The sequence below is a fragment of the Pristis pectinata genome, chromosome 3 (genome assembly GCF_009764475.1).
Source record: "Pristis pectinata isolate sPriPec2 chromosome 3, sPriPec2.1.pri, whole genome shotgun sequence".
NCBI classification, from domain to species: domain Eukaryota; kingdom Metazoa; phylum Chordata; class Chondrichthyes; order Rhinopristiformes; family Pristidae; genus Pristis; species Pristis pectinata.
In genome coordinates this window covers 109,942,206-109,958,148 of record NC_067407.1, presented here as the reverse complement: position 1 = coordinate 109,958,148, position 15,943 = coordinate 109,942,206, and the positions used below count along the sequence as shown (strand labels likewise).

The 15,943-nt window shown below is 36.5% G+C and overlaps 1 protein-coding gene across 21 annotated transcripts in view; it reads left to right on the top strand.

Moving 5' to 3' along the window:
• The window catches only part of esrrga (estrogen-related receptor gamma a), a 264,711-nt gene that overhangs the window by 158,080 nt on the left and 90,688 nt on the right, over positions 1-15,943 (top strand). For 9 of the 21 annotated variants that reach the window (XM_052011560.1, XM_052011552.1, XM_052011551.1 and 6 more), the window contains one exon: positions 855-1,267. The exons of 11 other annotated variants lie outside the window; for them this stretch is intronic. In XM_052011560.1, coding sequence (XP_051867520.1) covers positions 868-1,267 — 400 coding nt within the window. In that variant the 5' untranslated portion in view covers positions 855-867. Of the gene's footprint in view, positions 1-854; positions 1,268-4,014; positions 4,132-15,943 lie in introns of all 21 variants that reach the window. One more of the 21 variants, XM_052011544.1, reaches the window with a different exon arrangement.

Below are 15,943 nucleotides of genomic sequence, written 5' to 3'. Positions count from 1 at the left end.
TGTGGGACTGGAACATGCACAACTATCTATAAATTCAGTTGTCAGGTGCTAGTTTTTATTCTGATCTGCAGTTGAATTTAAAATTAGCGGCACTAAAATTCACATTAGCAGCAAGAGCAATGGAATTCTAAAAACTATATTTAACAAAGAAAACCTTTTCTGTCAGAAAAAAGCTATTTGGGAGGTTATGATCTTATCCTTTTGTGGGTGAAGAATTGACTTCTTTCCATTTTGTGCTGTCAATGCAAAATTTGATATCACTCTGCACTGAAGGCAAAGATTTGGTTGTGTTTTTCAAATGGGGGTTAATTTGTGTCAATTGAAAAATTATTAAATCAATCTTTTGGGATTTTTGCCTTTGTACTTTTTTGTTACAAGTTTTCTATTAGCATATTGAGACAACCCACATTTAAATCCCAATGTGTTAAATGCAGTCATTGCTTCAAATCTTTGTGTTGATTTTGCCCAGTGTATGAGTATTTTTAAGATCTTGTCAATCTTTTTGCAATAATCCAGGAAAGATTATATGCAGATAACCGATCTTTTTATTAACTGTTCTGTAGTGAATGTTAGACCTTGTTCCCGGGGTAGAATTTGAGTAGTAGAAATGCTGTTGGGAGGAAATAGTTTTGTGTATTGTCTCTTTCCTTTTTGCCCCTCCTCCGCACAACCCCTCCCCTGCTTTACGTTTTGTTTACCACCTGTCTCCAGTTTTGATAAACCTCTGTCATGCCCTTATGCTGATTATGTTCGTGTAGAACAACTTGTATTGACTAACGAATGAATGATGCTTGGTCCCTTGCCTATCAGAAAGGCCCTAAAGAATGTTGTTTTTAATTCAATGCTTTTCACAGGCTTCTCTGCAGAATGTCAGCCAAGGATCGACACATTGATTCGAGCTGCTCATCATACATTAAGACAGAGCCATCCAGCCCTGCCTCGCTGACAGATAGTATCAATCACCACAGTCCAGGTGGCTCGTCGGACGCCAGTGGGAGCTACAGCTCCACTATGAATGGACACCAGAATGGCCTGGACTCTCCCCCACTCTACACGACGACTACCCTGGGTACCAACGGCAGCTCCCGTAAACGATACGACGACTGTTCGAGCACTATAGCCGAAGACTCGCAGACCAAGTGCGAGTATATGTTGAACTCCATGCCCAAAAGATTATGTTTGGTCTGCGGTGACATAGCGTCAGGATATCATTACGGTGTTGCTTCATGTGAGGCATGCAAAGCATTCTTCAAGCGCACTATACAAGGTAACACCTCTTTCATATTTCATCACATGTTCTTACAGTTTTTCTAATAAAAGCAAAACATATGTTAGACAAAGCCACCTTTGTGTACTCTTAGTGTTAATGCAAGTGGGATAACTTTGCTTCAGTAAGCTTCTACTTGTTTAATTGATAAAGCTAAATTAGATGTGGTTATCAGCTGACAAAATAACATTTGAGCTAGTAAGTTATCTGAAGAAAAGCCTTTTTGTAAAAATCAAACTTGGCTTTAAGAACTTTCCCCAGATAATGTAAAGAGGTCAGCAGTTGTTTCTGCCAGATAATTTCAAACACTGGATTCCTGGTCCATTGAATCTATACTGACTCTCAGAGAAATCCCATCAATCCTATTCTCCCACTTCCTGTACCTATTCTCTCATCCTAGCCATGACAACTCCCTGATTTTCCAATCTTCCATCCACACTACAGGCAATTTGTAGTTGCCAATTAACTTAACAACCTGCACATCTTTGGGATGTGGGAGGAAACTGGAGCATCAGGAGAAAACCCACACAGGCACAGGGAGAACATGCAAACTCCATACAGGTATCACCCAAGGTCAGGATCAAATCCAGGTCTATGGAGCCGTGAGACAATAGTGCAAACTGCTGTGGTACTGTGCTACCCTACTGTGCTGTTAACTCCTTTTAGTCTTTTCCACTGTCTTTGACAGGAATAATCTGATTGTTGGCAATTATAGTCATTCAGAATGACAAATTACTTGGATGTTCTGTAAGTTGCTTTGTACAGTATATTTCTGAAAAAAATGGGATATTTTCAAAGATATTTATTGGTCCTCCTCTATTAGCACAGCTCTTTTACTATTGTTTGCTCAATAGATATAGTTCTTCAGGGTATAACTAAATTTGGCCAAGTGTCTTTAGCTCTAAAGAACATACATTATTCACTTTTATTTACATGCTCAGATTTTCACTTTTTCACATATATTCACTAATTTAAGGTGAATAATGTTCTAAATTAAAATTAAATACCTTCATTTTGTCATGGAACTTGGAGATTTTTTTAATATCTAAAATGAAATGAATAGTTTATGTGAATGGCATTAATAACATTAATGATGCATATACTAATGAATGAAAGGGATGAGAGATTGAAACTTGAAAATAATTTTTGACAAAATATTTCTCAAGCATTTTTCCCGGAAGTAAATGCCTCCATTAACAACAATGACCTAGTTCATTTATATCAGTATGTGTAACAACTGTACAGAGCATTCAGATAAATTATGATGCAATAAAAAGATTGAAAGGTACAAAATATGATAGATCCAATATGAGCTTGGCTTTGAATGGCTTATGTTCAGCTCGCATCATCTATAAAAGGTTAGTTCATTCGGAATTAAATCATAATTCTTCTTTAAATTAGGGTATGATTTCTTATCTGAAATCATGAGTTACATCTAAGAAAATGGGAGTTTTCCATTCTTGCACAACATTGAGAGCTCCACTGAAAACTTGAAGTATATGTGGTGGTATATTATATAATATAGCCATTGCATCAAAGCTCCACTCTCCTGTCATAACTGAGTCTATTACATTACTGCAACCATTTAATTTCTAAGAGCTTCTATAGGTAATTAGGTTATAATGGATTCAGTTTTTGGTCACTGAATCTGTTTGTTGCTCAGCAGTTCCTGTTTCATTCAGCATCAATGGCTGCCGTGCTTAATGGTACTGGCCTGATAGATGCACAATCATTGCCCCATATGCTATATTATGTCACCCAATCGCTGTTTTCATTTATGTGGCTGTGAAGACACTTTTACAGCAAGTTACAGATTGCATATGGCAATAAATGTTTCCATAAATGCACTCCAGTAGGTTTTTTTAAATTTTAATATCTTCAATTAAGCAAATATAGACAAGACCAAGAGAGCATTTTATTCTAAACAAAAATCAAACTTCTAGGCCATATGTTCAATTTTCTGATTCCAAAGTCATTGGTCTCCGTTCTAATAAATATAAAGACACGATTAGAAAGTTATTCTTTTTCGTATACGCAAACATAATTAGGAATTTCAACAATCAATTTTTCTTTCCTAAAGTAGAGATTGTGTAATGTATGTCATCTTGCATACAAGTTAAATTACAATTTCTATCAAGCAATCGTCTGAAAGGAGTATGTGTGCAAATAGATTTCTTTCCCAGACCAGTTGTTTTATACAAGGTTTTGCATTGAGTGAGGAGTTTTTAGTATTTAGTCTCTTAGTGTTCCACTAATCTGTTATTTAATGAGGAAGCGTCGGCTCAGAGAAGGGTAGTCAATATAAATCAGTGTTTACAAAGTGTGATTAACTCTGAAATATTTCATCAGAGCTGCTGTCCCAGGTGGATGCGGTGCTAATTACAGGGAGTTGCATATGTTTCTAGGGGAATGTGATGGACCCTGAGTGCTGCTAACATGAAGTATCAAGGTTACAATTACACTCACTGCCAACCTGCCTTGTCTGCACTAGCAATTTATGCACTCTGTGCGATGACCCTCCTCTCCAGAGGACAATAAACAAAATGCATTTTCATTAAGACACTAATGTATTTAACCACAGAGGACTAGAGACGGCCTGGGGAGGAGGGTAGGGAGGAGAGCAAAGAGAGGGAGAAAGAGGTGGAACTGATTTAAGAAATCATCAGATATCTAGTTATATCTTCTTAAAGTGAAATGCTTGATCAGAATTTTTCCGTGACATATCCTCTGTCTTTTTGTTACTGCAGGTAACATTGAGTACAGCTGTCCCGCGACGAATGAATGTGAAATCACAAAGCGTAGACGCAAATCCTGCCAGGCTTGCCGTTTCATGAAATGCCTAAAAGTAGGCATGCTGAAAGAAGGTAAGATGCACTATTGTGTGTTTTTAAATCTCCGACTATTTCATTAAGATTTTCCTGTTGTAGGCATCACATTTCATATCACTATAAAGGTAAGAAAAAAACCTTAATAGATTTGCCTTTCAAAATACATTGCAAAATATAATGTAAATGAATACACTCACATCACAGTGTTATCCATGTAATCATTTTTGTGTGACTGAAATGACATAAGCACACATAATATTAATGTCAATATTTTACGTGGCATTGACAAATCTGCATAGATAGGTTAAATAAACATGCAGCTGCTTTATATTTATTGCACTTTGGTATGTACCTAGCTGATAACAAACTTATTTCATGACATTCAGTGGTGTTTTCTGACTTACTCCTCCTGCAAGTGATGTGCAGTTCGTAAAATTTAGAGGTATAAATAATTATGGTTGTTGTCCACAGTGGTCAGCAATTTCATCAAACTTTTGTTATTATTTCAACAATTGGATTTATGAAAGCCAACTATTTGAGGTGTTTTCCATACACATATTTAAGTTTTGAAACTAAGGTAATAGAGAAGCTTCAAGTAAAACATTCATCTTCTGATTGCAAGAGTTCATATTCTGAAGTTCTATTTCAACAAGCATGTAATTTCATCACAGAGTCACTAAGTAGAAGATGACATGAAAATGAAAGATTCAATCTTGAGCTCGTGGGGGTGAGAAGATGTTGTGGGGGATAGGAAGAGAACTGATTCTCTGTGGTTAATCACACTTTTTTATTACTTGTTCTGAAAACTGTGTTTGTCACAACCATTGACTACCCCAGTTTTCTAGTTGTCTCAGAATATATGGTCCTGTGTAGTCAAAAAGCAAGCAAAAATAGAGATTATTGGGGGGACACAGTTCCAATTTTAGAAACAAAGAATGTTGAAATTTAAATAGTGTATGGAAGTTGGAACGATTTCTACATTTTGTGTGGGAGTAAGAAGCCTGACCTCTTCAAGAGGAGCACTCATGGTACTTTGTAATTAAATGTTAATAGTAATGGCTCTTGAAAGAGAGAGAATCCCCTTTATCACCTTCTACTAGACTGCATTTTAAAACCACCACAAATCAAATGCACATGACCTACCTTTACAAATGTGGCCATCTTTCACAGAATAAATAAATAAGAAATTGAGCTAATCCACTTCAGATACCACATTGAACTGAGAAGATGGGTCATTTTACAACATAATTCAATTTATTAATGTATCTTGAAATGTTTAATGTCAAGAATTTGCAAAACAAAAATGTTGTGATATGCTGACACAGCTAAAGGGATGCTGTCATTGTAATGTCATTGTTACACTGATCTCTGCATCAAGGCTCTCTCTGTATTGCTACCTAAAGCACAGCTGGTGCTACTTCAATCTCAAAATTATGATCATGCGTAAAGCTAATTCCAAAACTAAGTACTGAGGATTTTACTTTAAAGCAAATAAGTATGGAAAATTAAAAGCAAATTTTAAAACACAATTTAAAACAATTTTCTGACTCGCATTAGCTTATTTCCAATTAATAGAAAATATGCTATTAAAAGCAGGACTTGCACCCATAAAACTTTACAAGACTGCCCTAGCCCACCCACCTCCCCCATCTCTTTTTCCATCCCCGAATTTAAAAAAAGTAATCAAGCATCATAATTGGGTATTTTGCACATGCACTATACACATATGGTCCCAGTATTGTATCAGCAAGTGTAGAATAACCCCTGTGGCATTCTCTTTAGACACACAAAATTTCTGATGCAGTATGTTCAATACACAATATTGCATATCCCTTTCCTTTTACATAAAATAAAACCCAGTAATGGAATCAGTTGCTTCTATTCTTGCAGTATTGAAGGGTGGAACTCCTTTGGTAACTACTGTTTCTTCACATCTGCCAAGATAGATCTCTGCCGTTACAGGCGAAACACATTATGCAGGCTTGTTTTAAATGTTTTAACATTTGCTTATGTGCAAGAGTTTAGATGACAGCTCAGTAATTGATAAGGGAAGTTGGAGACAGGCCTGACGGATGTTGTGCTGGTTTTGATATGGCATCTTTCCCCATGAGCCTTCAGACAAATAGCAGCCTTTTGTTCTACTCCCAGCCACCCATATACACATATATCAATATGGCACTCCCATTTGTTGTGATGTGGCTGAATTTGATACTGGGGTCCTTCCTCACACTGGAATTACTGCTTCAAATAGGCAATTAGGGTGTCCACAATGGAAACCTTGAAAACTCTGTAGCCTAATGAAGCACAAATTTGGATGTAGAACATGAAGTTATTCGAAGTTTGGTTTGCCCTCAGGGAAGAAGCATGCCTTTGGGAGCAATCATACTGCATGGATACTCCTCCTTTATATTTTTTATGAACTGCTTTCAGATTATGGTTTTATTTCACTGCAACAGGAAGAGAATCTGCGCTATCTTGTCATGTTGATGCCAGCACGTGTCTTTGCAGTGTCTGTTAGTTCATTTGCCAGTGTTCAAATCTGTTGCTTGATCGAAGAACTGTTGTGTTCCTTTAATATTCATCTACTGTTTCTTCCTCGCCCCATCTGCTAGTGGAGAGTGGTTGTGGATCAGCTCGTCTGCAGGTACAGGTTTCACAAGAGGTAACTACAGCCTGGCTGCCAAAGCAAGCCCACTGAGAGCAGCTGTCTAGCCTCCCCCTATTGCACTTTACCCTCTGTGGGCCCTCCAAATCTTCCTGGCTCGAGACATAAATCATCGTCCTGTCACTAGCTCTTGGTTTTTGTAATATGCAATGCCTAAATTCATGTAAAGCTGCAGAACATGAAGATAGATAATGACTAACATAAAAGGTTTCTTCTTAAGAATTTTAACAGTATTGCCTCCTGGTTTGCAGTAAAACCTTCAGTTAGGTACAGTATTATGATTACTGAAGCTAATTGAGGCAATATATACTAATTTACAAACTAATAATTGCCTGTAAATGCACTGTTACAATTCCAGACTATATTAATCAATGCATGTTAATATTACTGTCTGCCCTTGTAGTTGTCCAGCGCATTACATTTTAAGAGAATTCACACACACCTTAGTGGTCATTTTGTTAGTGGTCATTTTCATTCTGCTTGTTCGGTGGACATCTAGGAAGTGGACAGTTAGAACTAGTCAGGTGACTTAGTTACTTTCCTCGTCCCATTCTTCAGTTTCAACTGCACTGTTGATCAGACAGCAAAGACTGCTCCCTGACTAGCTGGTGGGACTTTCAATTAAAATGCAAATCAAACTTCGATTATGTCATTGGGCCTGGACTAAATTTTAACTCTGGTCAGAGTTGGGGAACTGCTGTGAGTTTCCTGCCAAGTGGGGAGATGATGCAGAGCCCAAATAGGTATATTTTCTGTTAACTTTCTCTGTTGATCCAGGAACAGAGGGTGCCGTCAAGGCTTCTCGTGCCTAGGCTTTCTTTTGTCTCTCCTGCAGGACCTTCGCAAAACCCACATTTCATTGCTTTTAGATGTTGGTGGTATCTTGGAAATAAAGTTCCCCAGTTAAAGCTACCAGAGTCAGTAGAGTATAGTGGTCAACTTGCATTTGATCAATCCTGAGTAAAACCGGGGTTGTTGTGACCAGTCTGGGTGTTGGACTTTTTTTTTATGCTGCTGTCACATGCGTTGTTGAAACAGAGCAGTTGTGAGATTTATTTGAAAATGCAGCTGGTGTCATTCAGATAACATATTTTAAAGATTGAATGCAATTCTTGATTCAACTTAGTATAAGCTAAACCTTTATATTTGATTACATTTTCATTTAGACTGTATTACCAAACATCCACAATCTCTATTTCACTAAAATGGCATTTCAATCTATACTTTAGAAATTTCAATGAAGCACAGCCTCAAAAACCTTACTTTAATTTGATAAAGCATCAGCCATGAATAGATTCTGATTAGACCAATCTGCTAAGTAAAATTTGCAAATCAAGGTATTGCAATTATAAACTGAGTGAGGAGTAACAGCTTAATATTTCTGGTCAACTTACTTCACCTTTTAAAATTATTTTTTTCTATAAAGTTTAACAATGCCATTCACTCACACATAATGGGATTGAATTCCCCAAAATGGCTGGATTGAAGCCACATCAGCACTAAAAATCTGAAAATCTGATGGTTGAAATGGGTGATGGTCATAATCCATGAGAGAAGTGATTTTACTGCACTCTTTGATGGCCAGAAGGAGCAGGTGTATTTCCAATGGGCTGAACAAGTGTCTCATGAACCACTTCTCCTACACAGCAATCTGCCTGCATCATTCGCCCCATAGCTACCATTTAGCCCCAGCTCCGGCCAGCTCCCAAATGCCAGCAATAGAAATGCTAACCATCATTCCTAACTACCCGCTAACCACCATATGGTACCTCTAGCTATTGTTCTATTCACACCCTTCACCATGATCTGAATTCTCCTTATGATCTGGACTTCTCAAGTGATTGGAACAAATTCCCCCACCACAGTGTCTCTCTGTCCCCGATACACCGATCTCCTCTCATTGGCTATGACCTCTGAAAGTAGGCTTCCTGCCTGAATGGCCTCCACCCTGTCACTCAAACTGCTTATGGTGGGAATTTCTCTTAGACGAGGCCTTTAGTATAATTTTGCAGGAAATTTTGCAAAAACGATTTTTACAGGTTTCATCTCCTCACAACAGCCCCACCTGACACAGGTTTTGCCTCTGGGCTGAAATCCAGTCTAATGCATCACTTTGTCTGTTGTAAAGTTAATATATTTGTTTTGTCCTCATTATGATGCTGGAAAGATGATTGGCTTTATAGAACTCCAGAATCAAGATATAAATGTTTTTAATAAGAGCATTTTTCACTTCTCTTTCATTGACATTTACTTATTAATTTGTCAGAAGCTTTCTGTAATACGCTGCTGGCCTTTAGCATTTCTGGCAGACAAAAAAAACAAAAGGGAAATAAAACAACAAATTCTGCCACATACTTTATCATATCGGACAAAGGAAGAATTTTTTATACCATTCCAAAGTTGTAAAGTAAGTCCCCATAGATTTTCTATTGATCAGGTAAGCATTTCCTGAACATGTTGTACTGTCAGGAGCTAATGGTGATTTTTGTCAAGTGTTGCCTTCTGGGAGCTTGAATACAATTAAGGGGTAAGTGTTGGTGAATATTTCATACCCTTTGGAGAGTCTCAAGGGAGGAACTAGCAAGGGACACAAGACATTTCCAGCTGTACTATGCTCTCCACAAGTAGTTTTTTTTTCAAAAGATAAAAAACAAACCTGCTTCTGACTGGCTGCCTTCCAAAACAGTATCCTCATTTGAATGCAGAAATGGAAAATTAATCCCCTCATGCTATTTCCCTGCCTAAAGATATTTTTATATTTCATGTCAAATGTGAAGTAAGTTGATTATATCCTTAGAACATTTGTCTTTTTGAACTTGTGCAGGGTTGAAATCCATTTTCTCATTTCTTTGAATGCCTCATTTTATTGAAATAGATCCATTACTTTAAAGTTCTTAAATTTCCTCAACTAATCTTTTGCAAAATAAGCAATTTATTCAGCCCAAATTTACAGTTATTTAAAAAACAAGGTTTGGAATACTCGTTATTGATTCACAAACAGTGTAGACCAATGAGAAAATTTGGATTGGGATATCATCAATGCTTTCTCCCATGGCTACAAGCATTATTTTTTTGTAAGTCAACCACTTTAATCGTTTCATTTTAAAATTTGAAAGGAAAGGGTGAGAGAGAAGGAGGAAATATTGCAACTATCACATTTTGAACCGAATTTTGTAATTGTTGTAGTCACTATCCATTTACCAGATTATAAAAGTCAATTAGATTCTGAATATATCTTGATGACAGATGGACAGAAGGTTCTCCGATTCATCCTGTTTACTTACATTTATGTAGATTGTCGCTTCTGGTTCATGAACCCATGACAAACAGAAGCAGAACAGCATTGCAAATAAAAGCTCAGAATTGCATTTGTATTGATTCCCTGTTAATCTTAAGAGATTTTCCCTCCTGTTAATATCAATATTTTCATTTTTAAGGCAAATGGCTATGATATTTTTTCAACTGGTGTAGACTTCATTCATTCATACATAATCTGTTGTTTTTAAATTGATAATTTCCAAAAGGACAAAGCATTATGTTTAGCGAAAGACTAAAACTTTATGAATAATGATTTCATCTTACTTTTAAGTAGACAAAGCAATACATTAGACACTATTTTATAAATGCATTTGATTCTGAGTTTGGATATATAAATGAACATTCTGCTCTTATTTTAATGATGGATTGTTTCTCTGGTATTTTTGCTATTTTAAACAACAGCAACTCTTGTAATTATTTTGACATTTCAGAATAAATTCAGAATCATCTGAGCCAATCTTCAAATGATTTTAAGATTTAGATCCATATTAGCTAAATTCTTTACCATTCAGTTCATATCAAATTCAGTTAAAGAAACTGAGAATGTTAAATTAATGAATCTATTTGAACTTAAATTATTAACATTATTAAAACTAATTAGTATGGGTCAAATAGCCATAATTGGTCTTTATTATATGATATGCTAATTACTGTTTTAAATATGACAAAATTTTTATAATGAATGATGATTTTAACTATAACTTAGGAAATGTTCAAAAATAAAAATATTATAAGTGTCCCATCGTTAACTGAACTGCAGGGTATCAGAAATCTTATAATTTCAAAGCCAGGTGTATGTTATATTCTTTGGCCTTCAACAGTACCTTCTGTACACACAAACAAGTTGAGTACTTGCACCGTCTTATGAAGCACTCAGAGACTTAACTGGTTGTGAAAGTGAAGCAGCCATATCACTGCCTAAAACATTCACCTAAGCCCACAAGCTGTTTAAAATGTCTAATTGAGCTATATTTGGGAGTTGCTAAAGTGGCAGAGATAAGATTAATCATATACAAGCAAGTGACAGCTATGGCTAAGACCTCCAGTTCTGCATTCCTAGTGTCAAAATGTTGTCACAAGTCAACAAATGGAATGTGGTGATCTCTGAATGGTAGTCTTAACAAGGGCTCTGGTTAAAACCCAATGTATGACGGTTTGAAACCAATACTCCAATTACCTCTGGGGGGAAAAAAAAATCAGGCAGCAGTAACTCCTTTGGCTTGCATTGCACTAATGACAACTTTCAATGCAGGAAACATTTCTTCTAAATGCCACAATATTTCCCTTCACCTACTACCATGAAAGCAAAGATAATACTCTTGATTTTTTTTCTGAGAATTGTATAGAAACCAACTTTCCTTTTGTTGTTTGTTATTACATGCCTGTTTTACTCAGAATCAGCTGTAAAATACTTCACAAAATTTCTCAAATAACCTTTTAAGGTAGTTGGGATTACTAGGTGTAACATTGAGAAAGCTGAAAAGCAGACAAATGGGTCATGAGTTAATACGATATTGATGACTGCAATTTAGTTTAAATAGGCTGCAAGAAAAAAGCTATACTTTATTACTTAATAACAATAGCTTGTTAGCACAACAAGTCTTCCTTTCCTCTTAAAGTATTAACAACTGCAAATGCCTGCAATGCACTCTTGACATCAGCCTGACCGTAAGTCTCGTGGCATACTCACTAGGGATGAGTGGTAGTTGTTGGCATAGGCAAACTGTGTTTGTGACCTCTTAGCACTCTAGACAGCTGTTAAGGACCCTGCCTTAATAGGCAAGGTTAGCAGGGTGCAGGGTCTTTCTCAGTGCATTGACCAGAGCCCCTATTGCATTAAGGGGAGAACAAAGACTGATGACAGCTCCTGATGTCTGGGCATTTCAAAAGCTGGCTCAAAAGTTCATCGTGATAGACTGGATTAGTGCACATTACAGCACCATTTGCCAAATATGGATGCAGTATCCTACTAGTCTTTCTATGCATGTTACGTTATACATTTTACATAAACTGTGAGCTGCACCTGGAAAGAACAGTTTTCCTGTACGGTTATTTTATCTGCCATGATAAATCCAACTACTAGGATTAAATCCCAGCATTTCTATTCCTTTTGTATCTGCATGTGTATTACCTGGGTAAAATTGTCAGAATTACCCAAATCAAAATCCCACAAGGAAAAACTGAAAAGGAAAAGTTAAGGAAAGAAAAAACTGCTTTTAATAAGGTTAAAGTGCTTTAAATCCATTTCAGAATGTAGCAAGATGACAGCTGTTAATGAAAATTGAGACCCTCCCACTAGAATTACTGGTGATTAGAAATTTCAGCAAGATGACTGCTATACTGATACATAATAATTTATTGAATGCCACTTCACTGAACTTGATCAAATTATCAACATTGTTAAATAGTTTGAGCTCACATTAGCATTTTGTGCCAGTTTAGTACTCTGCATTCAAAACATGCGGTATTGGGGATTCTGCAACTGTTCCCATATTCAAACTAAGAAGAAAAAAAAGATGTCACTGAGGGTCACAAATTATGTTCAGGTTTGACAGATTGTAGCCTTGCTTTACAAGAGCAGTAACATCTCATTTGTCACAGTTTGATCAGTAAGTGCGTGAATGCAAGCGGAAGGCTTTCCATCTCAGCACCAATTTAATAGTTCTGAGGCTGTCACCGGGCTAGAGCCACCTGCCCAAGAATTGCAACACTGATCTGTTTTAATTATAATTCGGCCGTCAATCGGAATGAAATCATAAATCGTCTCCTTTGATTCCTCTGGCAGTATAGTTTTTTTTCAGTCATATTGCTGTGTTAGAAAATGCGTTTTTTGAAGGCCTGTATGATCTTTATTAAATCCCAAAGAAGTCAAATCTAGTGGCCAAACCATTGGGATTCTCACAATGTTAATGTTATTGTTGTTTCTTGACAAAATGATGGACGTCATGTCTGGCATAGGTTGTGGCAATTGCATGGAATCTCCTGAAAATGGTGAGATGTAAGTGAATTGCACAGATTATTTTATTGGACTATTAGAATAAACAGCTCTTGTGTATTAAAGAGACAGCAGTGTTTGAATTGGCAGATTTGAAGAATAAAATAAACTGTGGCACTTGGGAGTACTGCACTTGCAAAACTTGGTCACCATACCAGATAAGATAAATTCAACCAAAAGCAGATTTCCCCCTCCCCCATGATGAAAATAACAAATGACAGCACATGCCCTGAAGGAGGCTACTGTCTCTTTAAGTGAGTTACTAAATGCATTTCAGTTTTGAGAGTAAATGGAGTTAGTCTATTGTACATGTTTAATTCCCTATTAGTCCCCAGTGTTTACTGCTGTGGCCAAGCTGGGGCACCTGTAAATTGGGTTAAATACAACACATTGTCTAAACATATCACAGTTACAATCATTCACCTCGAATGGTGATAAGAAAACCTCTTGTATTATTGAATCTACAATAGGGAGGCTCTGCAGGCACAGAGATAACAGCTAGTTATTTCTCCCTTAAGTAGAAAGAAAAACAGTGGCTTGAGCTTGCTGTTATGACTGTGACATTAATTATAACCCCACTGAATTGTTTATGCTGCTGGAGTGGTTTGAGATTAAGCTCGCCCTCCAAGCTCCTGTGCATATGGCTCTGATTAAAAAATATTTGTCATTCAAGAAAACTTTCATTTTCAAGCAGAGATGATGTATTTATTTTTCTCTGTGTAATCTTGCAGTTTTAATTAGTGGCACGCCAAAAAAACAGATTGGAATTATTTCAGCCTAGCAATTAAAATGAATGCTAAGTGAAAGCTATTTCAGTCCCCTATAGGGATTTATGTTAACAATGTGTACTTTTTCTTTGGTGAATCCTTGATAAGCAGGAGGGCTAGACAGCTTTCATTATCATCAGAAGCACTTCATGGTCATTCTTTAGTATTTGAAAGGATATTTGTTCTTTGTAAATGGTCAATTTTTTCAGGTTTTTGAAATATATTTACAATTTTTAATTTGATTCATTTGATTAATCATTAATTCGCTTAGAGTTAATTTTCTGGAAAATAAACTAAGCAGGGAGGGTTAGCTTTATTAAGTTTACTTTGAGGGAGGTATAAGTGGCAGAAATAAGCTGACACAAACACAGGCAGACATGTTGTTAAACTTGGTGACTACTAAATATAGCATTTTCTGTCATTGCCTCTGCAGTCAACCATCCTAGAAAGACGCCAGATGGTGTCATTGTGGTGGTGTACAGTGGATAAGGTTATATTGAGTGACATCACAATGGTAGATTCCACTTTCAATACTTTTGTTTCATTATGAATAAAAGTTAGCTCTCTAATGAACTATGATTGTACAAGATTTGGTAGCTATATTTTAACCCAGAGGGAGTAGGTTAATGTGCAGGCTTTATATCAAAAAGTGATTTTGTTAAATCTGTATTATCAGTACATGATAATGCCAACATATACATTATCAGAAAGAAGAATTTCTGATGTACTCAAGCTTCCAACTGTAGCAGTTTTAGCCAATTTTAAAACATTCCTTCTCTTGATTGGCATGGACTAAATTCTTCAAAAGGTTACAACAAATTCACTCTGTTGGATTATACTCTCAATATTGCTATCTGCACAGACTGTTAGCTGAACCCATCACCTCACGAGCAAAACAGTCATGCTTCCTTAATACTGAAATCAGACTGCTGCACCAGTATCGGATCAGTTGCAACTGTTTTGATTTGGTTGGTTAGTATAGACAGAGATACTGCCTGATTGGAACCCGAGTTCCTGCACCCAGGAAAGAGCTTTGTGCACATGGTTTGCACCATTGTTGAAGTTATGGAGTCAATGCACACTAAGTTTTGTTTTTAATGGATGGTTTTTCTATTGTAATTCCATTTGCTGTATGCGAGCATTGAAAAGTAATTGTTCACACACTGCCATTTTATAATCGCTGCAAAACCTAATATAGACATGGAACGAAGTATTGGCTACTGTGTTTTTTTTCCTGAAATGCTGTGCAAGTAATGAAAAGAAGCATTTTGAATCTATGTTGAGTTCATAAAGAATCATATTGGAAGATTAACATTCCAAAGGCTATTTCTATGTTAATTCTGAAAGTGCTATTTAAACAGAAGAGTGACAGCAGAATAAGCTTTGGATAATCATTTTGTACAGCTCTTTATCCAATTCACTTTAGCTCTAATGGTGTCTGTGTCCACAACCACTTAAAATTTATACAGTCGCCTATTTCTCAACCAACCCCTCCCCTAAATATAAAGTTAAACAGAAGTTAGTATGATTTTCACATATTAAGCATTGTAGCTTTTATGTATCTTTTCTTTGGTTAGAGTTATTGAAAATATTAAATGTTTTACAGTTGGAACATTAGAGATCAAGTTTTACAGGATGATAAATAGCCCACGAGTACATTTCTGTTTAATGCTTCCCACCCATACATTAATAGGATAGCCTTGCTGTAACAAAATTAGTAAATATTGATTGGGGAAGACATATTGAGAATAATGGCCACAACAACCCAGTGGTCTAGTGATAAGAATTTAGAGGTTGCAGGTTAGAGCCCAAGGGCCACCTGACACTTGAATTTCCCAGCCTCAAGTGTGATGCATTTTGTCATTTTCTGTCAGGGCTACTAGAAACAAAGCTTCACAATGTCTTAAAGGAGAGACAATAAGCACATTACCCTAATCTAATGTTTGTAAACATTTCTTCTGTTAATTTATAAACTAAGGGATAACAAGAGTGAGGCGAAAGGTATAATTAAGATGTGGTGAGGTTACATAGGCAGATTCAATTGTAAAATAGATTGAATTGTCAACATGAAAGTGTAGTCAGCAAGAACTCAGATATTTACAC